The 27,287-nt window shown below is 38.2% G+C and overlaps 1 protein-coding gene across 7 annotated transcripts in view; it reads left to right on the top strand.

The window, feature by feature from the left end:
* The window catches only part of LOC149828481 (aromatic aminotransferase ISS1-like), a 64,128-nt gene that overhangs the window by 29,591 nt on the left and 7,250 nt on the right, over positions 1-27,287 (top strand). For 4 of the 7 annotated variants that reach the window (XM_090017604.1, XM_090017605.1, XM_090017606.1 and 1 more), the window contains 6 exons: positions 7,815-7,874; positions 14,195-14,284; positions 15,366-15,522; positions 16,917-17,029; positions 17,104-17,162; positions 17,824-17,932. In XM_090017604.1, coding sequence (XP_089873730.1) covers positions 7,815-7,874; positions 14,195-14,284; positions 15,366-15,522; positions 16,917-17,029; positions 17,104-17,162; positions 17,824-17,932 — 588 coding nt within the window. The remainder of the gene's footprint in view (positions 1-7,814; positions 7,875-14,194; positions 14,285-15,365; positions 15,523-16,916; positions 17,030-17,103; positions 17,163-17,823; positions 17,933-27,287) is intronic. The other 3 variants (XM_090017608.1, XM_090017609.1, XM_090017610.1) reach the window with 2 other exon arrangements.

Here is a 27,287-nt window from a genome sequence, read left to right as displayed (position 1 = left end):
CTTTTGTCAATTGTTTGACCGTAGCTGCATAAACTCGACCTTGCTCCTTGACACTGCTTGGTTGTGCTCGCTGTTGCTGCTGATGAGGTGGTCGAGGAGGCTGAGATACGTTGCCGGTTCGCTTGAGGTCATCAACTGCTTTCTTTCGGCAGTCATGTATGAAGTGACCCATCTTGCCACAGTACAGGCATCCGCCAGTGTCCCGCGGACAAGATTGTCCTACGTGAGGCCTCTTGCACTTGGGGCAGCTATCTGCAAACGGTTGTCTGGGCGGTGGATGGCCCTGTTGTCGTTGGCGCTTTGCCGGAGGGAACTGTTTCTTCCCTCCTTCGGTCTTCACAGGTAGTGGTGGTTGCTGCCCTGGCCCGCCGAAATAGGTCCTCTTTTGATCACCACCTGTCACAGGTGTCTTTTTCGCCTGTACACTCTTTGAACGCTCCCAATCCTCGTTCAGTAGGGTGGCTGCTGCTACAGACGCAAAAAAAGTCGCGAGCATGCTTGTGAGAACCCTATGCCTAAGTCCTTCCTCCAATCCACGAATGAACTTCCCAGCCCGCTCATGATCATCCTCGAACAGGTGGGGATAGTAGCGCTCCAACCATTGAAATTTGGCGATATACTCGTTCAAACTTAAGCTGCCTTGACACAACTTCAAAAATTCCACCTTCTTTTCCCTCGCATGAGGAGGGAAGTAGTTTTCGAGGAAAGCCCTCCGGAAGGCCTCCCAAGGGATCACCTCAGCACCTGGGAACTGCACTTCTCGGGTAGTGTCCCACCACTCGCGAGCATCGTCCTTCAATCGAAAGGACCCGAACATCGTCTTTTTATCGTCAGGAACAGACAACACTTGGAACACCCGTTCCACCTCTTTGACCCAACTCTCTGCCAAGTCAGGGTCAACCTTTCCAGAGAAGGTAGGAGGGTCAAGCTTCATAAATTTTTCATATGTGGCGGTTGGTGTATTTCCAATAAGGGAACCCGGATCCTGCTGGGGGCGACCGTGGCTACGAATCGCCTCTGCCAAAGAGTTTAGGGTATCCATCATGAATCCCCTCTGTTCACTCAACTCATCAGCTATGTTATTGCTTGAGTTCCCCGTCATCCTTAAAAAGTAACCAAGGTTAAGACTCAAAAATACTAAAGAAGCACAAGAAGGCACAAGTATAGGAGTAAAGGCAAAAATATAGGTCTTTATTACGAAAGTCATTTATTTCGAATCCAGTAGTGCTGGTAAACAAGCAAAAAGTTCTATTCTGTAATGATAAATGAGTTCACAGATTCCAACAAAACTTGGTAGGTGCTACCTCTCCTTAGGGACGGCTAGAGTACTTCCTAAGATATTCTCTTTTATTGCCTGTGCGCCTGAATCTGCGCTTAGGGGTGAAGGGAGGTGGCTCCTCATAGGAGATTTCCTGTCCGTAGAGGGGCGTCGTCGGAGTATATTCCGGTGAGCCAAGACTATAACTTGAAGAATCAGTCGCAGACGTGTATGTGGGTGATACACCGCCCACTGGGTCTGTTGGAGGTGGTGGTTGCTCGCCTGCTGTCAAAATTGCGATCCTGCCATCATACTCGGCCTTGCGGAGGCAAACATTCATGGTGTGCCCTGATTCTCCACAGAATACACACTCCTCTGCTAACTAAGGGGGAACAAAATCTCCCGATGACTCTTGTGGTGTCTGATGGTGCACCCGAACGTGCGAAGGCGCAAAACCACCTTCTCGAGCATACACCTCAGCCCACGTTGCTGCCAAGTGTATTTGGTAGGTGATTGGTAGTGGGAAGCCTTGCTCATCCGTAAAGGTGGGTAGAGGAGGGCGGTTAGCCCAATAACCAGCCCCGAGCCTCTCCTGTCTGCCCCTTACAGAACGGCCACGCAACCTACGCGTGCCCCTACCGTGACTACCACTAGAACCAGCAAACAAATCCATCTTTCGGACTGTACTACGAATAGGACAAGAATATAATTTATTGAGCTATTATGCATATGTCATGAAAGCATTTGAAGGCGAAAATATATCTATCAATGTTGTTCCGTGTACGGGGTAGCAATAGTATGACCTTAGTAGGTATGAGTGTCGTACCCCGAGCTTACCAAAATGGCAAGGGCATGTCAATTATGCATGCCTTTGACATTTAAAGTGATGTCTACGTACATATGCATGAAATAAAAGATGTACACCATGGAATTTAGTTTTTTGTTATGGCACTTACCTAATCACATGGATAAGTGCATAATGATCATGAGAAGAATCACGAAAATGAAAGTTGTATTTTTGTATCATGTGATCATATACATGAGAGATTGGTTATTCATATATAACCTTGTTTAATAAAAGAGAATGTGCAATTTAGTGCATATTGAATGATTTCATAAGTGGCATGTTCATTGTGGTTTTTGCCTTGAATGCATTGGTGGTCAAAATGGATCACCGTAGGCCGTGTGGGCCTTGAGCAAGTATTGTTCCATGTTTAGTCTGTGCATCACAAAAATCAACTTAGTGTTTTAAGCAAATTGCACTGTTTTATGTATTAACGGGCCATGGTCCCGTGATAAGTTTCGCATGTTGAATTGCGAAATGAACGTTGGCTTTTGCATGCTGAATTGCAAAACAAAGAATTTAAATAAATCATTATTTAAATGAAAAGATAAACGAGAAAATAATGTAATTAATGTTTTCTTGGATATCCCTTCTTTAGTGTGAGAATCCTGGACTACGGTTTTGGGGAACCATGAGGATACTAAAACTCTGTGTACGATTGTGTCCTTGAACCAACTAGGTGGTTCACCTCCCGACCACGGTTTTAGAGAGATTTCGCCACTTTGCTTGAGAGTGGTGTATAGATATAACTGCGGTTTTTGGTATACCAAGAAAGTGACATTAATAGATGTTGATTTCCCTAATGTCCTGACATTAGATGCTGAATTCTAATGTTCTGATGAATGGTGCTGAATCCTAAAGTCGGTCGAGGGCCAAGTAGGAAACCCAATATTAAAATACCAATTTGTGTGTTAAGTTACAACTGAGGATCCAACTTGAACTCGAGAATCGTTTACCCATTTTGAGTATCCGCGGGTTATGATAATAAAAAGAAGAACAAAAATGTATGCATTTAATAGGGACATGCAAACATAAAAAAACTCTGATAATAACTTAATAAGTTATTCATGCATGTGCATTGAATCTATGCATTTTACTGATCTGCATTAGATCATGCAATTTTATTGGTTTCTGGAATGTGATTGTCTCGTATTACAAAACTTTTGTTCTTAGAATGTATAAATGATCAATTGAAGCATGAGATAGTCATTGCATTTTCTCTAATATACTGCGTGAATCTCATTTATGTTCTCTTATTCCTATTTGAGTTGAAAGAGGGATTCGTACGCAAGATCTCGTACTCTGACACCCTACTTGTGTTTTTCACAATTGCTGAGACTCAATGATGAGACTTGCTACTTTAGAGTGCTCACACCCAGTTTCCGACCATATCTGGGTCTGTCTTGCCGGCGAAAGCCGGAGGATCAAGTTTTAGGAACTTTTCAAATGACGTTGTCGTATGCTGGCTTGGCTCAGAAAAGGGAGCTTGATCCCGTTGCAAGCGAACCTGGCTTCGTATCGCCTCAGCCAGGGTACTAAGGGTTCACGAATCTCCGTTGTTTCAACCATTTGTCTACCGGATCATCGTTCGTGCTCCGCACCATCCTTTATATGTTAAAGGATGCACATATCAGGATTAAAGGAACTTGGAAGAACGAAGTCAAAAGAATGGTTCATATTCGTATATTTATCGTAAGTAGTATACAAAATCCCAGCGGAGCTGGTAGATATGCAAAAAGGGAAAAATTATCTGCAAAAGCAAAGGAGTTCGTAGACTCCTCTTATGCATTCAGGGAGCCTTCCACCTCCGACGCACTAGATGTGCCGTTGTGGTTGACATGAACATGTGACGACACACAATCGTCCTCCCGAAAGTGTACCGTTGCCCAAGTCGCGGCTAGCAGTGCCCGGTAAGCAATAAGGGGCACAAAGCCTCAAGCATCAATAAACGTGGGTGGGGGCGGCTTGTCAACCCAAAAGTCCATCCAGGACGTCATACGTCCGTTCCTTTCTATGTCAGAACCTCTACCCCTACTGAGTGACCACGCTCAGGCATCATCTGGAGGGTTCATATTCTTAAGCAAAAACTTTAAATAGGAATATGAAACTCATTTAGCCTAAACTATGCAGTAAATCAAAAGCATAAAAGGCTTTACTTACAAATCACTATTTTCCATGTCGCTTTGATACCAAGTTGTAACACCCCAAAATTTTAAACTTATAAACTTTTGAAAAAACTTGGAAAACCTTACATTTTTCAAAGTTTTTATCAGCGAAAATGATTTTTTTGAAAAGCAAAACAAGTTGACAATTTTGGGCACGTTACCGTAAAAATCTATCATTAAAACCATCATTATCAAATGCATTTTAACACGATAATTAGTGAGCAAAATATACATTAATGATAAACTTCAGTTATACAAAATTTAGGGTTTCCCCTTATATAAAACTCAAAACCAAAACAGTATCAAGGACACAAAACTGCGAGCAGAAGAGTGAGATCTCGAGCCATCTCGCATCACGCCATCGGTTGTCTGAAAAACCTATTCGTCACTTGTGCCCATAAAATGGGTCAGTTTCATGAAAAACTGGTAGGTGCATAAGACAATATGAAACAAAAATTAAGCAATGCATGTTGTTCTTAACATGTTAAGCGATTTCAACAAGTAATAAGCTATAGAGCATGATCAATTGATTACACAAGCAAATGAGCAGTTAACTATCGCAAGTAGTTCATAATCACAAGCTATAAGCAGTTAAATAGCACAGATAAATAGTTAATTAACACAAGATTCAACAGTAATGTGAGCATGATAACTTTTGTTTCGATATTAGCTGGCCTTACGGGTATGCACAAGGCACAATACGTAGAAACAATTGAGACTAATTCAGGGGTTTATTATGCCATGTATTTTCGATACCCTGGTTAGCTAGCTGAATCCGCTCTTAAGGGGACGACCAGTGACCGAGAGAGAATTCTCCAAAAGCATTCGCAGACAACAGATACAAAAGTCTATGAGATCTACCACCTAGGATAATTTCTGGTAGTTTCGTCCCCTAACTCCGATGATTGGGGATACCGAGTCATTTGCCCGAGGGGTAGTTGTTAACAACCTGTCCATCAAAATTTTGTACCAATTCATCCTCTCTCTTGATGACAACAATGGGTCAAATGGGTACATCAGGTGTTACTTAACTGAAGACCTCATTTTATATGCTCTGGTCTTCTGACCCACTCGAGCATCTTTCCTGTGAAGGCGAAACATCACTATTATATGATTTCAACAACGTACCATTGCACGTTCGAGGTAACCACAGACCTCTCATTCTACTCATCGTAGTATGTAATGCACCTGTCAGAAAGTACCACCACGATGAGAGGGGTGTGGATTTCTCAAAAGAAACCCTTATATTAAAGTGTTGCAAAAATACATGGTGTACTCATTCTAGTTAAATTTGATGTGCTCTGGTCCTTTTAGACCATCACGAGCATCTTCCTATGAAGGCGAAACATCACCATTGTGTGATTTCAACAACGTGCCATTGCACGTTTGAGGTAATCATAGACCTCTCATCCTACTTATCGTAGATGAATTAAAACCTGCTTCTTTAGATCTCGTTGAACATGCTTATGGTAGGGTTCCGCAACCGAAGCTCTGATACCATCTAAGATATGGTGAGGGGTTTGTTCAGCCTGCATAGGAAACATAGAAAAGGGAGAGAGGGAGATGTACAATGGCTGGGGCGGTAAAACTAAACTCAGCCTCCAAGCTCTAATCTCTTTACATTAAAACGCTTTTACAATGGGGACTAAAAAATCACACCATAACAATCATATTACATAAATGCCATTAATGAAAAAGACATCGGTTGCATAGTTAAAAGGATTGACGTGCGTATGGATCTAGATCCAGATCCATGCTCTATTTTAACAACTCGTCCAGCCTTGGTCCAACAAGCAAACACATACAACAGCTCCAAGGGAAGGACTCTACTCGGTATGGCGTCCAATGAATAGAGGGTTGAAGGAGATTCGTCCATCAATCTCGAACTCACTCCCTCAACCTCACAAGTTCTCTAAACAAAAACTCACGTTTTTCTCTCTATTTTTTTCCTTCAATTATTTTCCAGATTTTTTTCAATGTTAGAAAAAGACTCCTTTGATTTTTGCTGGAATGGTTTTAAATGTAGGAGATAGCTAACTTGGTTCTCATTGACCATGTGGGTGGCCACCTCCTTGGAGGCCAATGAGAAGCCAAGGTTTGAATCTCCTTGTCCTATTCTCCTCTTGACTGACCAATGAGGAGCCATCCAAAAGAGGATGGGCCAAGGTAGGTGGCACATCCTTTCCAGCCCATTGAGGCTTTGAGGAGAGGTGGCTAACCCATGGTTGGCCACACAAGTGGGCACCTCCCTCAAGGCCCAAACAAATGGAACCACTTGTCATGTGGGGCTTTATCAAGAAAATGGATCCAGATCCAGTTCTTAAAAAATAAAAATCTACCCATGAACCCACTACACCCTCTAATACCACAAAATGGATCATACCGGGTATTAGAACTATTCGGATCCGTAAGATCCGGCCCCTACCAAAAATAAAAAAATTATTACAATATTGTGAGGTTCCGAAATTCGCAAAATAGGAACTAAATACAAAAATGAATTTTCTGAGATATATTAAGCATAATCCTCATAAAATTATTGTGGGTAAAATTATCAAAATACCCTTGGGTCCCTAATTGGCCCAAATGGATAGGAAACGGAATGGGTAACTTTGGTATTGCATTTTGGATAAAAAATTTGGATTTGGATTTGGATCTCGCTCCCACTCCTTGCATGTGGGGGCGCGGATCCTCATGCTCCTGCATCAATAAGAGTCTGATCTGCCTATTCTCACTGAAATCAATAGTTTATCATGTTGAGTCCGCTGTTCATGTTTGTGCAAGCTGTTTCTAAGATTTTTTAAAACCTTCAAGATCCTTTAACATATGCCTATTTCTCCTTTAACTCCTCTAATTTGCATGTAAATCTGACCTCAATCCTGCTTGTAACTTGTCCTGGTATATTTTGGTGTTGATCACATCATGTCTAGTATTTAAGGTGGCTCACTAATTTGTGCATTCAAGTAATTTTATTGACCAATTGCATATGCACATTTTATATAGTAGTCATGGACTCATGGTTAATCGTTTCTTTTTGGCTTTAATGTATGCATAGAATTGATTACCACTCGTTGTTGATTGATGAAATATATAGCTTTCTATAAGATTATTCCTACTAATAATCTTATGTTATAACTGATACTGTTACACTGTAAACATGGAACAAATGATGCTTGATCAGGAAACTGTGAGTTGAATTAGTAACTCATTGGTTAGGGGTTCATCATCTATTGTTCTTTTGTAACAACATGGCATTATTGTAGCAAACTTTGTTGTGATGTCTACAAATATTTTATTTATATGATGTGACCTATAAATATAGGTGTATCAAACAGCAACATTTAAACCTTTAATAGTATGCCAATACATTGGTGGGACTTTGAAGTTGTGTGGAAATTTTTTGTTTAAAGAAAGCCTTGGAGAAGATGTTTGCAGTGCATCTCATAATTTGTGCAATATTCTTTGACATTTTGATGATTTTTTTCTCAAAATAATAATTATTTGTAAAGGTCCCATCATTAATCTTGATTAGTACTTTAACAAATTGCAGCTTCGCCGAGAAAACAAGTTGTTCAATTCTTCAGTAATGGTCACTGCTGGTGCAAACCAGGTGAGTGAAGCAGCCCTTCATGCCAGTTATTTAAATTTGAATATTTTCCACCTATACAGATGGGAGACACTTCTCTTTGTTGTAGTTCTGGAATGAGCACCAATGAGAGATAGTCACAATAAAGTTTACAAGTCATTTTCAGACGTAATTGAAGTCACAGAGGGAATATTTTGAAACAGATGATTATTCATCTGCTTTTCATGTTCTGTGAATAATCAGGGCATTGAAGAACATCCAAAAGGGTATTTCGTAAATTGATCTTATTCTATCTCTGTTCATTCCATTTGAAGAAGGGAAGGTTCCCAAAGGACCAATCTTTCTTTTAGTTGTTGAATCTCTGTTAGATTGATCAATGTCTAACATGTCAAATCCTCATCACGAATGGGATTCAAATTTTCTCTAGATTGATCAAATGATCCTTTCAATTGTCTAGAATCCATTACTTGGACGAAAAATAGATTTTGTGGAATCATATTGAATATTTGATGATACATTTTATACCTTGCTAAAAAACTTGTCTTTGTTTACTAACCACATCTTGTCTAAAGAAGTCAAATTCTCTCTCGATGCATTCCTCAAAATTATAATTCATGTTGATTCTTCCCCAACTAACAAGAGATCTTGGTGGAATTGCCAGATATGAAATTGAGCACAATTTTGCAAATATCTTGTTTCTCGAGAAGAAAATGGAAACATTCTTTCTCTCAAGCTCCCATCCTCACATGGTGGTCTCATCGCACTGTGCCTTCATCATCACCTGCTTTCTTTAGAGATCACAGACATTGATTGGCTCAGGTGCCACCATTGAGATTGTAGGAGCAGGAGTATTCTAATGAAATCTTGAAGGAAAGAAAACTAGCAAGGATTGGATGAAGACAAGAAGTAAATTGGGATGTCTAAACACTGAAAAATTGGAAGTACCTTCTCCCACTAACTGAGTCATGTGACTCATTGTGTGGAGTAACCTCAAGACAAAGGATGACTTCACAATCCTGAGGCACGTGCCTCAATGCAGGTTATATTTCAGGCTAGCGCTTGAGGTCTGAAGTGTAGATGGAAAGGCTCAGAGAATACCCAGAAAACGAGAAAGAGAGAAAGTAAGAACTTAGAAACTTAATTAGGTCTAATCTCCTTAAGTTTAAATAGAGATTAGCCAAGAGAACAAAATTACATTAGAGTCCCTCATTATGTATAAAATACAAAAAGCAGCCTTAAGACTAAATAAACTTTACTTTAAAGTGGTCGACTTATCTTAACACTCCCCCTCAAGCTGGAGCATAGATATCAATCATGCTCAGCTTGCCACAACATTTTGAGAAACTGGGCCTGGCAAGAGGCTTTGTAAAAATATCTGCAACTTGATCCTCAGATATTACATGCTTGATAGAGATATGTCCAGCTTGAACCATATCTCTTATATAGTGACAATCAACTTCAATATGTTTTGTCCTCTCATAAAATACAGGATTATTGGCTATATATGTAGCTGCCTTGTTATCACACATCATCACCATAGGTGATGAAACCTGAAGATCGGTCAACACAGTGCGAACCCACATTAATTCAGCTGCCATTTGGGCCATAACCCTATATTCTGATTCGACACTCGACCTAGCAACCACGATTTGCTTCTTGCTTCTCTAAGAGATTAGGTTACCTCCCACAAATACACAGAATCCTGTGGTAGATTTCCTATCCTCTATAGACCCAACATATTCAACATCAGAGTAAGCAACTACTTCCAGGGTACCCCCTTTCTTGAATAATAACCCTTTTCCAGGAGAAGATTTTAAGTACCTGAGTATCATCATTGTAGCATTCCAGTGTATCTCAGTCGGTTTGTCCATGAATTGGCTAACCTTGCTTACAGCCAGAGCAATATCAGGTCTAGTCACTGTCACATATAATAACTTCCCTACCAATGAGCGATAACTCCTGCTATCAACAGGTTTTGACCCCTCATCAAAAAAATGAACTTTGTGATCCATGGGAATATTTGCTGGTTGAGCTCCCAACATTCCTGTCTCTTTTAATAAATCAAGAACATACTTCCGTTGAGACAGAACTACACCCTCACTGCTCCTCGCCACTTCAATGCCCAGAAAGTATCTAAAGGGAACCAAGGTCTTTTGTAACAAAATATTTTTGAAGATGAGACTTCGTGGCTGCAATGTCTTTCATGTTATCTCTTGTAAGGATGATATCATCCACATATACCACCATAACAACTATGCCTGAGCTAGTTTTCTTAATAAATAATGTGTGGTCTGACGCTGACCTATTAAAACCAAACTTTGACATAATCTCAAACAACTTTTGAAACCATGCACAAGGACTTTGCTTTAGACTATATATCACCTTTCTTAATCTGCACACCTTCTGACACTCCCCCTAAACCACAAACTCAGGAGGTTATTGCATGTAGACTGTCTCATACAGATCCCCATATAGGAATGCATTTTTCACATCTAGTTGACACAAACTCCATCCACGATGAACAACTACGGAGAGAACAAGATGAATGGTGCCCATACGTGCTACAGGAGAAAATGTCTTAAAGAAATCAACACCATATGTCTGAGTATAACCTTTTGCTACTAACCGGGCCTTGTATCTTTCAATTGAACCATCTGAGTTATATTTAATGGTGTATACCCATTTGCATCTAACAATGTCCGCATCCAATGGAGGATCAACAAGATCCCATGTTTGTTGAGACAGTAAAACATCCATTTCATCTTGCATAGTCTGCTTCCACCAGCTATCGAGTACTGCTGTTTGACAATTCATAGGAATAGTTTCAGCAGATAAAGCTGAAATAAAATCTGTCATCTGATTACCAATTCTGGTATGTGACACAAACTGAGACATAGGATATATGGTACATTGCCGTGTCCCCTTTCGCAGAGCAATTGGCCTGTTGTCATCAACAGAAATATCATTATTGTCAGGAGTACTTACCTCAGGAGAAGAAGAAGATAGAGGCACTGGAGGGGTTGGAGCTCTACGCACATACACCAATGGAGGATTGTGAAACCGTGAGGAAGATAGAGCTGGAGTCGGTGATAGGGGCACTGATTCCAAAGGAAAAGGAGGGATATGAAGAGGAAAGGAGTCATCTTGATCAACTTGCTTCCTATCACCAGTACTGGAATAATATGGAATAGACTCCAAGAAAGATACATCCGCACTGACATAGTCCTGACGAGAAATCAGATCATAACATCGATACCCCTTTTGATTTTTGGGATAGCCTATAAACATACACTTAGTGGCTTGAGTGGCTAATTTATCACGGTCAGGTCCGAGTCTGTGCACAAAACAAACGCACCCAAATACCTTGGGCGAAAGAACGAAGAGGGGTACATTAGGATACAGAATTCGCAAGGGAATTTGGTCGTCCACGGATGATAAAGGCATGCAGTTGATAAAAAAACAAGTTGTGGTAACCGCATCACCCCAATATGAAGCAGGAACATTGGATTGAATCATAAGGGTGCGGGCTACATCAAGGAGATGGCTGTGTTTTCGCTCAGCCACCCCATTTTGTTGGAAAGTATAGGCACACGTGGTTTGTGGTTGAATACCATGGTCCCGATAAAATTGCAACAATGCTTTTGTTTTAAACTCAAGGGCATTATCAGTGCGGATAATCTTGACAACTGATTCAAACTGGGTTTTTGTTTCAATAACCAATGATTTAAGAATACTAGGAACTTCAGATCTTTCTTTTATTAAGAACACCCAAGATAACTTTGAAAAATCATCAACAATAACAAGATAATAACGACATTGAGTCCTGGTAGGAATCTTACTAGGACCCCATACATCCGCATGAAGAAGTTCAAAGACTTTATGACTGGATTGACTCTAACTAGAAGGAAACAAACTCCTATGATGCTTGCCCAACTGACATGCTTCACACTAGAATGATGTAGTAGATGAAATTTGAGGGATGACATGACGGAGCTTTGACAAAGACGGATGTCCGAGACGACGATGCCACTTAACGGACTCGAAAAATCATCGACTGCAGCATAAATGTTTCCCACAGGGTGATGTAGATAGTAGACTCCATTTTCTTCATAGCCTCCACCAATCTTCTTCCCCGTCAGCAAATCCTGAAAATGACAACACACAGGATCAAATATCACTCTACAATTTAGCTCTTTTGTAAGGCAACTAACAGAGAGTAAACTTTGAGGAAATGACAGAGCATGAAGGACATTGTTCAACTGTAAGGAAGAAGATATAGAAACATTTCTCTGACCAATAACAGGGGATGAACTCCCATCAGCTAATGAGACACCCCAATGTGCAGTACTAGTCTTTAGATATGTAAAATTTTGAGAATTTCCGCATAGATGTCTAGATGCACCAAAGTCAATAATCCACTTACTATCATGGGGAGAAAGATGGTCTCCAGTTGAGTAGGCCACACCAGCTACATGAGAAGATGAACTTGAAGGACGATGAGCAACCAGTTCATCATATTCTGCACGACTAAGAGTGATACAATCACTGGGGATAGTGGTGTCATTTGCTACCTCTAGTTTAGTAGCATTGGCTTTTGGAACATTAGGCTTTAATGGAGAAGAGACAGGCCTTCCATGTTTATCCCAGCAACGATCTTCTAAATGTCCTGATTTTCCATAAAAGGTATATTGGAGTTTACCTCTACCTCCCATACCTCTTCCACGACCTCTTCCTCTAACATTCATAACATTTCCTCGTCCATAACTAGATGAAACAACTAAAGCAGATGACTGAGATGCAGGTTGAGATTGGGGAAGAGAGATGGCAAGTCGACTCAACCGATTGTATGCATCAACAAGAGTAGGAACATCAGACCCGGTTAACATTTGGACTTTAGCAACTGAGAACTTTGAAGATAGTCCTGTGAGGAACCGAGCAACCATAGTTTGTTCTTGATGATCCTTATGTTTTGAACAACACAGTGGTCTATGAGCATTAAGTCTTTTAAAAGCAGCTTTGACAGAGGCATAATACTGGGCCAATGTCTGATCACCTTGATGCAAATTATATATTTCTTGTTCAACTTGGAGAATACGGCTCACGTTAGTCTCTTGAGAGTACGTATCTCGAAGATTGTCCCACATCTGTTTAACCGTATTGTAGTAAATTAGGCCATCTCCAATATGAGTTTCAATGCTATTCATGATCCATGACATAACAATGTTATTATCTTCTTCCCAAGTAATGTATTTTCCTGTCTTCTCATTTGGTTCAGATTCCAACAGTATGTGTTTTCTATGATGTCCAGACACCGACATCATAAAAGTTCTGGACCACCGTGCATAATTTCACAAAAGAACCATAGGAGAAAGGATTTGCAAAGGCTTTATAGTCCCCAATAGCCTCATTCTTGAAATCAGATTTAGAGACGTCCCCCATATGGAATACCACTTCCGCAGTAGTCACCACGAATAGTGCTGCTGCAATAAACCTCCACACACACTTATTAAAAAACTGATAGAGATCAGCTCCACACTGTGCAAATCCACTACTATGATAAGTTTTCACCATGACATTAGATCTGCAATCAGATCTGAACCAACTATAACAATTTATCTGATAAAAACAAAACCACGACTATTGAATATAACTTGTTCTTCACAACAACCAGATATGAGTGAACCAAAATAGGAGTATGCAGTTCCACGACTGAACATGTTATCCAATCTTCACCACACTCAAAGGAGTCGGATCTGTAATCAGATAAAAAAAAAACCCACGACAATTTAATATAAAGTAACAGAAGTATGCAGGTCCAGGACAGAAGAAATTATTAAATCTTCACCACACTCAGATCTGTGATCAGATCTCTGAAAAAGTTGCAGATCCATGACTATTTAATATGAATATTCTTCACAACAACCAGATTTGAACGAACCCAACCAAAATATGCATATCCACGACTGAAAACCATATTTAATCTCCACTACATTCAAATTTATGATCAGATCTGAAATACCCAGAGCATACGGTCACAGAAAAAATCCACGATACCAAAAAAAATTTACCGTCACCCACTTCACGATCACGTTGACATCACCTCTTTACGACTTCAGCACAAAACCCATATTTGTATCCACTCAGTTTGGTAGACAGAGACCCATAAATCCACGCGACTTTTAGATCTGATTACAGATCTGAGTCATGACCTCAGATCTGTTATCAGATCTGTACCACTCGAGAAAAAAAGAACGACACACCTTTTTATCTGATCTTTTTCACGTGATTTTTTTTTTCGATCTTCTTCAGGTGATCTAATACCCTTCACTCGAACTTTGATGCAGAACTTGAGATCGCCCTCCCCAGATCGACGGCTCTCATACCATGTAGATGGAAAGGCTCAGAGAATACCCAGAAAACGAGAAAGAGAGAAAGTAAGAACTTAGAAACTTAATTAGGTCTAATATCCTTAAGTTTAAATAGAGATTAGCCAAGAGAACAAAATTACATTAGAGTCCCTCATTATGTATAAAATACAAAAAACAACCTTAAGACTAAATAAACTTTACTTTAAAGTGGTCGACTTATCTTAACATGAAGCATACACTTTTCCTTGAAGCGTGTGCTTCAATCCTTGAAATGAATGCCTTTTACAACACTGATGTAGAAATTACAAGTATTGATAAATACAAGTGGGAAGTTGGGAAAATTTTAAGAGCAAGATGATATAGATGTAAGCATATCATCAATTTAAATATGGGAAAATTATGAAGATATATTTAAACAAAAAAGAAATATGTACCAGAACAGTCACTTATTGTAGAAGATATGATTATATATATTTTTACTGGGAGTGTGAAAGCTTCCAGAGTGCAAGGTGGTATTACCCACAGGCACCCAAAAATTACAAAAGTTTAGTTGAACCTAATGTGTAATGATTATGAATGATAGCAAAAGTTAAATGCACAGAATAATTGGTTAGATTGATAAGAGTTGAAAGTTTTAACTTATATTCATTCAAACTATGACCAACTTGATGTTTTCAATTTGAAGAGTTTGGTATTATGGTTATTGTACTAAAACCTATTTGCATCAATATATCACATATTCATCACCTATGTATTTTTTTATTTCCAAAAATTGTGCCTCTGTTCCACACGTTCCTTGGCATGCGGACAAGTTTATCTTGTTTTGCATCTCATCAGTCATTAATGTTTACTATTTAAATGATCTGAAATGTTCCCCCAATTCATTGAGGGTGTTTTATTGGATTCAACTTTTTTCATATAAAACAATCATTCTGTATCTTCTTAACTGTTCTTGAGCCAAATGTTGAACTGACTATTTTTTCAGATATTTTGATATTTTTGTTCAACTAAGGACAAAACATGATACTCAAACTTGAATCAGTCTCTTCTTTTTCAAATTGATGTGCATAAACTGAAGTTTGAATTTCAATAATATGGTACCATAGCTCTTCTTTGCATTGATCTCATAATTTTGTTGCTTGAACAGGCATTTGTAAATATTGTCCTTACACTTTGTGATCCCGGGGATTACGTCGTAATGTTTGCACCATACTATTTCAATGCATATATGTCATTTCAGATGACAGGCATTACAAACATATTGGTTGGCCCTGGAAATCCTAAAACTTTCCAGCCAGATGCAGGTTCTAACGTACTCCTATTTCTTTGTATGCAAATATTTTTCTAGTTTCTAAGTGATGCATTTTGTTAATGATGGCCTTCTGTACAACTTGGTTAATAAAACCTAAGTTCAGTTTGTCTTCTGTACAACTTGGAGCTATGAGTTATGGTTCAGCAACTAGTTTGATCGAATTATTTGCTCCTGTTTGTTATCAGTAGGATCAGGGATATTTCCAGCAAAAAATATATCGAAAAGTTAACACTGGGTTAGCCAAAAATCCAAGTGTTACAAGTGTGAATTGTTCCTCTCTCATCAGAAGAAAGAAGAGTTAACACTTTTTATTGTTTAGCATAATTACAAATGAATAAGTGGGTATTAGCTAATAAATGTAACGTAATACATAGAGACAGAGTGATACCTATCACCAAAACTATCTTGAGAGCAGTAGCGATTTACATTTGGAAATTTATAGTTCTTGAAAAGTTATAAGGAGAGGATGTCTCTTTTGATGAAGACCTTTTGGTTGCTTAACCACCTTTTCCACAGGGATATCTACTTTTAGAGCTGCAAGCAACAATTTATATGAACAGAAAAGACAAAAAATTTAGAGTTCCATGAATAATAACTGTAGGATCCTGTCATTTTATGAAATGTTATGTAAAATAATTGTCATAATTGCCTTTGCTTTGATTTTCATATATTGTATGATTATTATTTTTATATTTGGTATTTATGGAATTGTAGATGAACATTAACCGTAGTAGTATTTATATTATTCTTCCATGAAACTTTCTTGCTTGTTTAATTAATTTTTATTGATTGAACTTGGCTCTAATTGTTAAGAAAAGAAGAGGCAAAATGTTTCAAGTAATTTTTCACATAATATAGTAGTGATGCATGTTTTTGTATGTTGATAATTCATATAAATTGCACATTATTTTAAGCATTCATGTCCAAAAAGTGCATATAGATTTCACATGATGATCAATACAAAATTTCTAAAACAGCTCAAGCTAGCTGGAATTTGCATCATGATGATATTAACGCTTAAGCTTAACTCACATTCATTGAAGTTTTAAGGGGATTTTTTAATGGTTAATTTAAAATTTATTGGAAGGGAGAAACCCATAAAACCAAATTAATGTGTTAGTAATTGGAATATTTACTGTAATCAGTTTAATTTGTTTAGCTTGTCAGCGGCTACCTTAGTTTTCTTTCAGATCTAGGCACTTCGTCTGTTTTATATAGTTGAGCTAGGTGCTGGAATTCGAACCCAAGACTCCTTGGTTAGGATAGTATGATTCTAACCATCCGGCTATCTTATTTGTTTTCCTTGTAAATGCTTGCATGAATACTGTATGACCATTCAGCAATGGGTGCTATTGGTTTTTTTATGAAAATTTAATGATGTTACAGACTGGTTGGAGAGGACTTTATTAGAGAATGAGAACAAGCCAACTCCAAAGCTTGTCACTGTTGTAAACCCAGGCAACCCATCTGGGACCTACATATCGGAGCCCCTTCTGAAGGTGAAGGTTGCAATTTTGGATGGTTGACAATGTTCTTCAAATTTGCACTAACTCCTTAATAACATATCATGCAGAGAATCTCAAATATCTGTAGAAGAGCTGGTGCTTGGCTTGTAGTAGATAACACCTATGAGTAAGGATTTCCTTTGTGAATATGATGTATGGGTGTGTAGCAAGTCATGGTAAATATACATGAACACCTTTATATCTATAGTAATATTCCCTGAAATTTCCAGAAATGAGTGTAACTCATGAAAATCACTTCAATTGAAGCATCATTAGGTATTTGTATAGTTGAATTTGTCAGAGACAGCTACTGTTAGTCATTAGAGAAAGACTTCAACAGTTTGTGAAAAGAAAATCTGTTAATAGGATAAACGAATCCATGAGAAATTATTTCCAAGAAACTTCTTTTAAGGTCTTCTGGTCTGATTTTACTAGAAGAAAAGGTGTTACATGATATCTGTTGCGCATCTCAAATAGATAGTTAAGTGGAATTGCTATTCACTCATGAAGAAAGAGTGCCAAAGTCTGCTTTGTTCTCCAGTATCTAGTGGATGGCACAGATCATGCTGCATCATCTTTGGTCTGGGAACACCAAGACTTATTCAATCATGTTGATATGTGGCCAGAAGATAGCAGGCAACATGCACAAAGTAAACTGTTATTGCCTATTAGGTTAATGCACATTATCTTCTCGGGTGTTGTCATTTTTTTTAATGTAGAATGCATATTGTTGTCATGATTTTTTTGTTACTATTCAACTGATGTATATTTTCTCTGTACTTGTCCAGGTATTTTATGTACGATGAACTAAAGCATTCGTGCATAGAGGACCAGCATGTTGTCAATCTCTTTTCCTTCTCAAAGGCCTATGGGATGATGGGCTGGCGAGTGGGATATGTATGACTTTTTATCTCTTTATTTATTAGCATATTTTTCATAAAAGAACAGCAAACCATCAATTCTACGAATGTCCATGTTACTTGACAGTGACAGTGGTGTTAGTGTCAGACACGGGTACGAAGTATCAGACATGGCGAGCATTGAAATACTATATATATGTAAGAGAGAAGTAATTAAGTAAAGAATAAAAGAACTATAAAAAAAAGAAAAAAAGAGAGGGAGACGGTCTCAGTTCTCCATCCCTCATATGTAGCACTGCACATTTTGATGTGCATCAAAATCATGAAAGGGGAGGAAATTCGGCTCTTAAATGAGGTTGATGATTGGCAAGGTTCCATGTAGGTTTGATTCTTCAACACCTCCATATATAAAATGAGAGAAAATAGGGTTTAATTAAGGTAGGCATAAAGTGTCCGGGCATCAGACACTTCGTGTCTAAGACACCCAAAACTGTCGAACATGCAACATCAAGTGTCAATTTTTCTTGGACACTTGTATGTTCAGAAAATGAAGTGTCTAGGAGTGTCGCTCAGTGATAATGTCCAAAAGTGTCAGACGTGGACACCTTGGCCCTCCAGAAGTGTCAAGGAAACATAGGCCAACAATGTGGATGATCAGACGAGGGGCCCTTGCTGACACTCAATTCACATGCGGCCAGTGGTCGGTGTAGGACCTGTCAAATAATGTGCAGCAATAGTTCCAGAAAATGCTAGAGATGTTTGCTGCATCTTCACTAAGGCTTCAGATTAGTTTCTTGAGAAAGTTATGCTGGACTGTAATCCAGAGTTGGCCAACAAACGTTCATTATGACTATTTTTTTGGATAATCCAAGGAAAAAAAACCCATCACCAATCACACATTGGCTGGCCTCCGGTGGGTAGAACCCTTGAGGTCCCCCCTGCCCACCAGGGAGTACACCTAGCTTCAGCCTTGCGGTACCACCCATGGATTTTGAACCTGTGACATCCTGTCAACTTGGTGACATCACTATCACCAACAAACTTCATCATGCCTGTGTTGTGTTTCCTTAACATCACTTTTTCTTTGAGAATCTTAACTCAAATTGAAAGCAATGACAGCTGTTATACTTGAATATACATATATATACATATATACTTGAATATATATATGTATATATATATATATATATGTATTTAAAGTATATACGTATGAAATACAATTTTGTAATATGTATTTTTATATTTCTTATTTTATTTTTGTCTTTTTTGTTTTCTAGCGAAAGTCAATAGTCAAAGTTTGACTGGTTGACCAGCCGTTGGGAAGTAGCCCAATGGCTACAGCCTTCTCTCATGTCTATAAATAAGGGACTATTTTCCCTTTGTAAAGCATCTTTCAAGTGAGTTTTTTCTCTCAATAATATTTGGTATTTCTCATGTGATATTTGTGCCTTGGTGCACTTTGTAATATTTGTGCCTTAGTGCATTTGATGAGTGGATGTTCTTGTCAAGTTTTTATAAACTTGATTATTTGTGAGATTATTTACATGGTATCAAATCTTGGTTTATACTCACTCATAAAGGCTGTCTCGTAAAGTGTGCATTGGTGGGTTGCCTCGTGAAGCGTGTTCGTAATTCTTCCTTGGTCGTGGTCCACTTCTTCTCTTTATCATTATGGGTGAATTCTTCCCACACAATTCAAGCGACTTCAACTTTATTCCACCATTCAAACTTGATGGAAGCAATTACATCATTTGGGCCGGACATTTGGAGACATTCATAAAAGGTCAAGGTTTGTGGGGATACGTGAGAGGTACTATTCTTGAACCCACTCCTAAAATTACAATATGTGAAAATGGTGTCGAGACAAGTCTTAAAGAAAAAGACAAAGCAATGAAAGAATATTACAAAAAATTAGATGAATGAGACATAAAAAATGCCAAGATTCTTTCATGGATGCTAAGTGGAGTCAAAACAAAAATTGCCTTAAATCTCTTGTGTTACAAAAATGCAAGTGAAGCATGGGAATATCTTAGAGGTATGTTTACCGAAAAAGATATGGCCCATAAGTGTTATCTCTAAGAAAATGCTAGAAATATTAAATAAGGAGATAAGAATGTTAGAGATTATTTTATGGAGTTATCATCCATTTAGACTCAACTTGCTCAATTTGAACCCAAATGAAAAGGTAAGTGTATTGAGATGCGGAGAGCTCAAGTTGAAGAAGATAGACTCTTTGCTTTTCTTTATGGATTGAGACCTGAGTTTGAATAAACTAGGGTTTCCTTGCTATCATCCTCCTCGCCTTCTCCTATTCATGAGATTCTCACTAAACTTAGTGGAGAAGAGACTAGGCTAAACATAAGTAAGAGTGATAGTGTTCTTGCTACTTCTAGCAATAGTCAAGAAGAGGATTGTACGCTTGTCGTCTTCAAACCGGGACATTATATCAAACTATATAGACCTTTTCATTTTAATAAGAATAGAGGAGAGTCAAAAATCATTTGTCATAATTGTCATGAGCCCGACCATATTAGACCTCATTGTCCTAGATTCAAGGACTATAGACCAGAGTTGCCAGTCGAGGAAGCGGGAGCGAGAAGCGATACGGGAAGCGGAAGCGGAAGCGGGAAGCGAGGCACTTTCAAAATTTTAAGAAGCGGGAAGCGTGGGACCACTTAGGAGCGAACCGGGAAGCGTCTCGGAAGCGTCTCGGAAGCGACATAGGAAGCGAACCGGAAGCGACCTAAGAAGCTATAAATTTCTAAATTGTAAATTATAAGCTACAAAGTTCTAAACTCTAAGTCTAACCTTAAAATTAACATAATCCACTACTTCACTTCATCATGCAAGATTCAAAATAAAAGTATACCAAAAAAATATTATAAGACCATGACAAAAAAATAACATAAAAGTTAAGTTGGACTACTCGAACTACATCATTAAAAAAACAATTAATAATTCAAGAGTTCATTAATCTGTCATCTTTCTCTTCCCCTTCAAGTCAGCAATAAATCGCGAACTTTCTGCATCATCACGTGCATCTTGTCCTCCACGACCATGTCTTCTGCTCCTTCCTTCATTTCCTATAATGAATACGTTAAAAAATTAAAATGTTCAAAAACCATAATTTAAAATATAAAAAACACAATATCAACATACCTTGCCTAGGTCTCCTGCTAAAGAAACGATCAATCCGACCATGAGGAACTGATGGTCGCTCTTGTATATCTGCAGTTCTACTAGCTCTGTTGGATTGATTTGTATCCTCTTCAACTTCATTTGTACGTATGATTATTGGAGGTAATGGAGCTCTTGGTTGTGCATCTTTATGTTTGGATTTAGAAATAGTGCTTGATTGTTGTGCACTATCATCCAAATCTCTCTATCGCATATCCTCTAATCTCAACGTATTTTCTTCTACAATAGGAAGTTCTGGATTGATATCCCATTTTCGACTAGGCCCTTCTTTATAGCGATTGTTGCACCTTTTATAACAAGAATATGAAATATGAATGTTAATAAACAATCAATGATAAAAAAAGAGAAAAAAAAAATACCAAAACAAAAGTACAACACAGTTTAATTATACCTGTCAATCAATCGAAGATTGGAATGAATATACACTAAGGTATCAACACGATCTTCATTGAGTCTATTTCTTTTAACATTGTGAATGTAACTATAGGTGCTCCACACTCTTTCTGCAGAAGATGTGCTAATAGGTTGAGATAAAACTTTAATGGCTAATGCTCTCAACTCAGGTGTATCACCACCATAAAAATGCCACCAATTAAGCACTGACATTGTAGGATTCAATGCATCTATTCTTACTGCATTTCGGCTAAATCTTCCACTTCTTGATGCAAAAGCCATAAGTTGTGACCTATAAAGTGTAGATAGCTCTTCATTTTCAGAAGATATGACTTCAAGCGCGAGCATTGCACCGTCTAAGATATCATTATCCTTTTCTGCAAAAAAAAAATGTTTAGTAACTATAACAAGAAAATGCAAATGAAATAATAAAATAATTAAATCATTTAACTTTAAACTTTATTAAATAGATAGAATTAAATTTTTACCAGGAGAAACTCGTTTGACCCCTCCTGTTGCTGGGATTTTGAGATACTCTGACTCGTAATATTTTGGAGTAAGCATGTGGGCTAGACTATGGAGAGGCACATTCATTCTATCCCATCTATTTGAGACAATCTTATGAATCTTTTCATATAAATCTGGTTGTCCTTTTAGATTGTCTTTGATTTCCCCCAACATGTTGTCCATGCCTTCATACACTTCACCAATTATAGGGCCTTCTTGATCACAAAATTTAATCATCTTATAGATGGGTTTTGTAATCAATAATGCTAAACGTACAGAATCCCAATATTCTTCATCAAGAACAGTTGTTTCTGTTGTAACAGCCCTTTTTCTCATAGTGTCATCCGTGCATGATTGCTTCCAATCGCTCCATCTATCTGAAATTACTGTGAGCCTTAAGCTCTCCCTCACATCAAGCAAGCGTTTCAAAGTAATATAATGTGAAGCAAACCTTGTTTTTGCAATCTTTATTAATTCTAATTTTTCATTGCTTCTAAAGATTGCTAGTGCTTTTGAATGATTTGTGATATACTTCACAATTTCTTTACTCTGCAAATATGTTTCTCCCAACCAATGAAACTCATGTGCCAAATCCTTGAAGATCAAATTAAGTGTGTGCACAACACAAGGTGACCAAAAAATATACTTGTACGTTTGTTTTAATTCTTCACCTGCTAACTTGCAATTTGCTGCATTGTCTGTAATCACTTGCACTACATTAGAAGGCCCCACAAGTTTAAATCCCGTCTTAAAAAACTCAGCAATGTTTGCAGCTGACTGTTGCACATTAGAAAAATCGCTTGCATATAAGAACATCGAGCCAAAACAGTTTGAGGCAAGTATATTTATCAAGTGTTTGTTCTTGATATTTGTCCAACCGTCTGAGACAATGGAAACTCCAAACACCTCAAACTTTTCTCGAAATTCATTTAACTCCCTGTGAACACACTCTTTCTCACTGTCAAGCAACGTTGTTCGCGCTTTTTCATATGATGGGGGTTTATATCCGGGCACTTTACTAACTGCAGATATCATCTCTTCCCAATATGGTGATCGAAGCACATTGAAAGGTATGCCATTTGCACACAAAAATCTGATAATTTTGTGATCTACATCATCTCTTTCTACCTTTTTAAAGGTATCACGAATATCAATTGTTTTTCGGCTTCCACTAGATGATGTAGTCATACTAATAGGCTTCTTCGGAGTATCAATTCTTGATCTCCTCAACTCAAAAGCACTTGATGAAACCTCCACTCGACGAACTTGCCTCTTATTTTTTTTTGCCAATTCTGCATTTTTTGCAACTACAGGGCAAAAGGCAATCCCAACACTTTCTCCCTTTGGAGATCCCATGAGATGTGCAAAAACTCGAGTATATGACTCATGATAAATTTTTTTACATTGCCTGCACATAAAAACTTGGGTTCCACCTTGCTTTCCTTGCCCACTCTTCTTTTGTTTCAATACATGGCGCCATAGCACTGTTGTTTTATGCATGCTAGGTGGTTCATCATCGTGGTCATCTTCAGAATAGTAGTCATCCAAGTCATATTCTTTTTCATCTTCCTCATCAAAACAATTTTCGTTTCGGTCCTCAAACTGATATGGACAAGCAGAAGACCTCTTCTTGCCCTTCCCAACACCACTAGATGATTCATGCTCCAAATTGTACAAAGAATCGTCGTCATCAGAATTATCGTGATCATAGCTTGAGATGGTCATTAATGAAGCAAAGAACATGCAAATATATCTGCATCATAAAAGTATCAGAATCAACCTAAAACACTTAAAAAAAGCTATTATTAACAGTAAATGATGGAGAGTGAAGAACACAAATCATTACTCATAATTTACCAATTACTAAAACAAATAAATAAACATCATTTAAGGAGGTGAAAGATCTATGATTCTATAATATACTATGATAAAGCAAACAAAATTTAAAAAAAAAAAGTTCTTTCAAAAGTTTGCATTTATGAAAAAATGCCAAAATAAGATAACATAACAACGAAGAAAAACAAAATTCATATTGGCCGACTGTTACTAGCAATAATGCTATTTATTTAAAATTTTAAACAATTAGCTGCAGCATACTAGTTGCCCCACTCTTCTGATAGAGTAAATGAGCCGAGCCTGGGTGTGCCCACGCTCGGTATATCAAAGAATTCATACTTAATAGGGATGATAAGCTCAATCATGCTTGGTATACATTTTGTATAATATGTTTTTATAATATGAATTCAAGAATTTTCCTATAATATATTTTTTATATATTATAGGATACTTATAAGTATCTCTTTTGTTTTGTTTCTTTTATCATGCTTGGTTCACTTGATCAACATGTAAGTTCAGAATTCACATAAAGCAAAATCAGTTCAAGAGATCAAGGAGAGAATAGATTCTAGAAGTCTGCAAGATCAAACACCATAATGAAACCATAAGACAACTATTGGAGGCAGAACATGTTTTTCATTGACTTTGAAATTGAAAACAATAAATCAATAATCCATATATATCCAATAGTAAAAGAATAATAAAAGTGATCCAGTCAATCTGATCAGGAATCAGGATTCAAGCAATCGTCAAAATGACTTAAAAGTTAAAACCTACAAGAATGATAAAAAAATACTGCATTAACCCTTATTTCTAAAAAAGACGACCAAATAAATTCAGTTAAACCACAAAATGTGAAATGTTTCTCAACCAATATACTGTTCATGGGTCTCAAATAAGAATATAAATGATCATCATATGATAACACAAAAGATAAAGACCATCATGTTATTGCAACGGAAAAATGAAACAAATAGTCTCTAACAATCCCATGTTCTCTAAATGTACTTTCTAGAGAGAATGAAGGAATCAAACCTCTGCTCACGAGCTGAACCTCACACCACACAAGTCAGACACCAACCCTATATCACTCAAAAACTCTTCATCAAAGCAAAATATGGGCCTCCCGGTCCAGTTAAAAAAAAAATTTAAAAGCTCAGTACTAGCCCAGCTCCGATTCCATATGAAATAGATTTTTATCCATTTTTGTAGCCCAACCCTGACTGCAGCAAATAGTTTGATTTGTCCATATGAAATAGATTTTTATTAATAATTGTAGCCATTTTTATTTTATCTCAAAAAAAAAAGGAGGATGCTGCCCCTGAACCCCTATCACACCAATTTTTTTTCTTGCTACACCCATATTTGCGCCCCCCCCGTCACATGAATCCTAGCTATGCCACTGCCGGTGGTGCTCCCTGTTGAAGCCTCCTTCCCCAACCTTCTCTCCCTTTGTGTGTCTCTGTCGAGCCACCCCCCCCCCCCCCCCCCCCCCCCCATGCCCAAGCCACTTGCCATGCACAGGTGGTCAGAGAGAGGTCCTCCTCTCCCTAGGGCTCGCAGTTGGCAGAACCCAACCGCCATCAACCCCTCCAACCGAAGTTACAAACCCTTGCTTCTTGCCGTCCCCTTTTCACCAAGGACCCGACCGATCCAGATTCGAGATAGAGAGAGTGACAGAGCGTGAGAGAGGGGGGTAAGAGAAGATAGCGTACCTGAAGGTCCTGAACATCTTTATCTTCGGAAGTCGGTGGAGGCCACCGGAATTTTTTGAGGTCGCCGGAACTCGGAGCTCGCCGAAAACTCGAGAGAGAGAGAGAGAGAGAGAGAGAGAGAGAGAGAGAGAGAGAGAGAGAGAGAGAGAGAGAGAGAGAGAGAGAGAGAGAGAGAGAGAGTCAGAAGATACGCGTGAAAAAACAAAACCCTAAGCCCCTTTCGATTTTATTTTTTCACGGGTTTTGTAAAATACCCATTTTATCCTCAGTAAAAAATATATTCATGTGTAAAAAAAAAATTTAAGGGCAAATTCGACCTTTCCATAATAGCGTACCCCTTTAAAGGGGTACGCGTACCCCTTTAAAGGGGGGCGCGCTTCCCTTTAAAGGGGGACACGCTTCCTCAATTGAACCTGCGCTTCCCCTCGCGTTTCGGAAGCGCTGCGTTTCGCACTTCCGAAGAGCGTCCCGGGGAAGCGCGCTTCCCCTATTCTATAGGCGTTTTCGGTAACTCTGCTATAGACCTCAAGAAAAAAGAGTTGTTGTGGCTCCGTCAAAACAAGAAGATGATACTCTAAACTTCAAAGATCTCACCAAATCATTATCCCAATTGACGGAGGCATTACAACCATTGCTTAAAGGATCTACATCAGGAGCGGCCATTGCATCATCTTCAACCCCTGGTATGTGCTCTTGACTTCTTGATTCAGGGGCTTTATTTCATATGACCCCACACAAGTCTATTTTATCCGAGTATCAACCTAACTCAAATTCATCATTTGTTTTCACTGCCGATGAAACTTTCTTGGAAATAAAGGGTGTTGGGATTTTTAAAAATGATTTGACAAAACACAAGTTTTATATTTCAAAAGTAAGACTTATACCAAAACTACATCTTAATTTATTTTTGGTTTCTCAAATCTCGAATCATGGATGTGATGTCATATTCTCATCAAACAAATGTTGGGTGCAAGATCGCCAGTCCGAGAAATTGATTGGGGAAAGTTCTAGGCAAGGAGATCTTTATTATATGAACTTTCTTTATATTCCAAAGGAATCATTTTTGTAATATTGCCTAAACAAAAGATATAAAAGTTTGACACTATAGACTTGGGCATCCAAATATAAGGAAATTGAATTTTGTACCTATTACTAAAGATCTTTGCAAAGATAATTTTGAATGTAAGGAATGTTTACTTGGAAAAATGGCATCTTTGCCTTATGGCTAAAGAACTTTTTACTCCTCCATGCCTTTTGAGTTGGTTCATTCGGATGTGTGGGGTCTTGCTCTTGCGACTTTTAAAGGAGGATTCTCCTACTAGTGTGAGTTTTATGAAAATGATTTTTAAAACAATATTTTATGTAAAAACAATGTAAAAGCTGGACACTAAAACCGGCTCACACTAGTGGTGAAGTCCGGGTCGAAATCAGGGAACGGGAAAATACTTTGTATTCAATCAAACAATTTAACTACTCTTTATTGTCAAAAATAAAAGAATTGATTGAATAAATAAATAAGAGAGTGTGACCTTCTGCGGAAGGCTGAAACAAATAAAATAATAGCGCCTTATTACAAACCCAATTAATGAAATAAAATAAATCCTAATCTAAAAAAATAAGTCTTCAGTGCTTCGAGTCTTTTGTAGTCCTCTTCAGGTAATGCTTGTTTTCTTGAACTTTTGCTTCTCTGAGAGCTCTTCTGAGGGCCTTTTGAGGGGACCTTTTAGGGACCTCAGAGAGCTC

Source organism: Nuphar pumila, chromosome 9, assembly GCF_984573655.1.
Source record: "Nuphar pumila chromosome 9, dmNupPumi1.hap1.1, whole genome shotgun sequence".
Taxonomy (NCBI): domain Eukaryota; kingdom Viridiplantae; phylum Streptophyta; class Magnoliopsida; order Nymphaeales; family Nymphaeaceae; genus Nuphar; species Nuphar pumila.
Note: the sequence above shows the minus strand (reverse complement) of the source record. Positions and strands in the feature narration are given on the sequence as shown.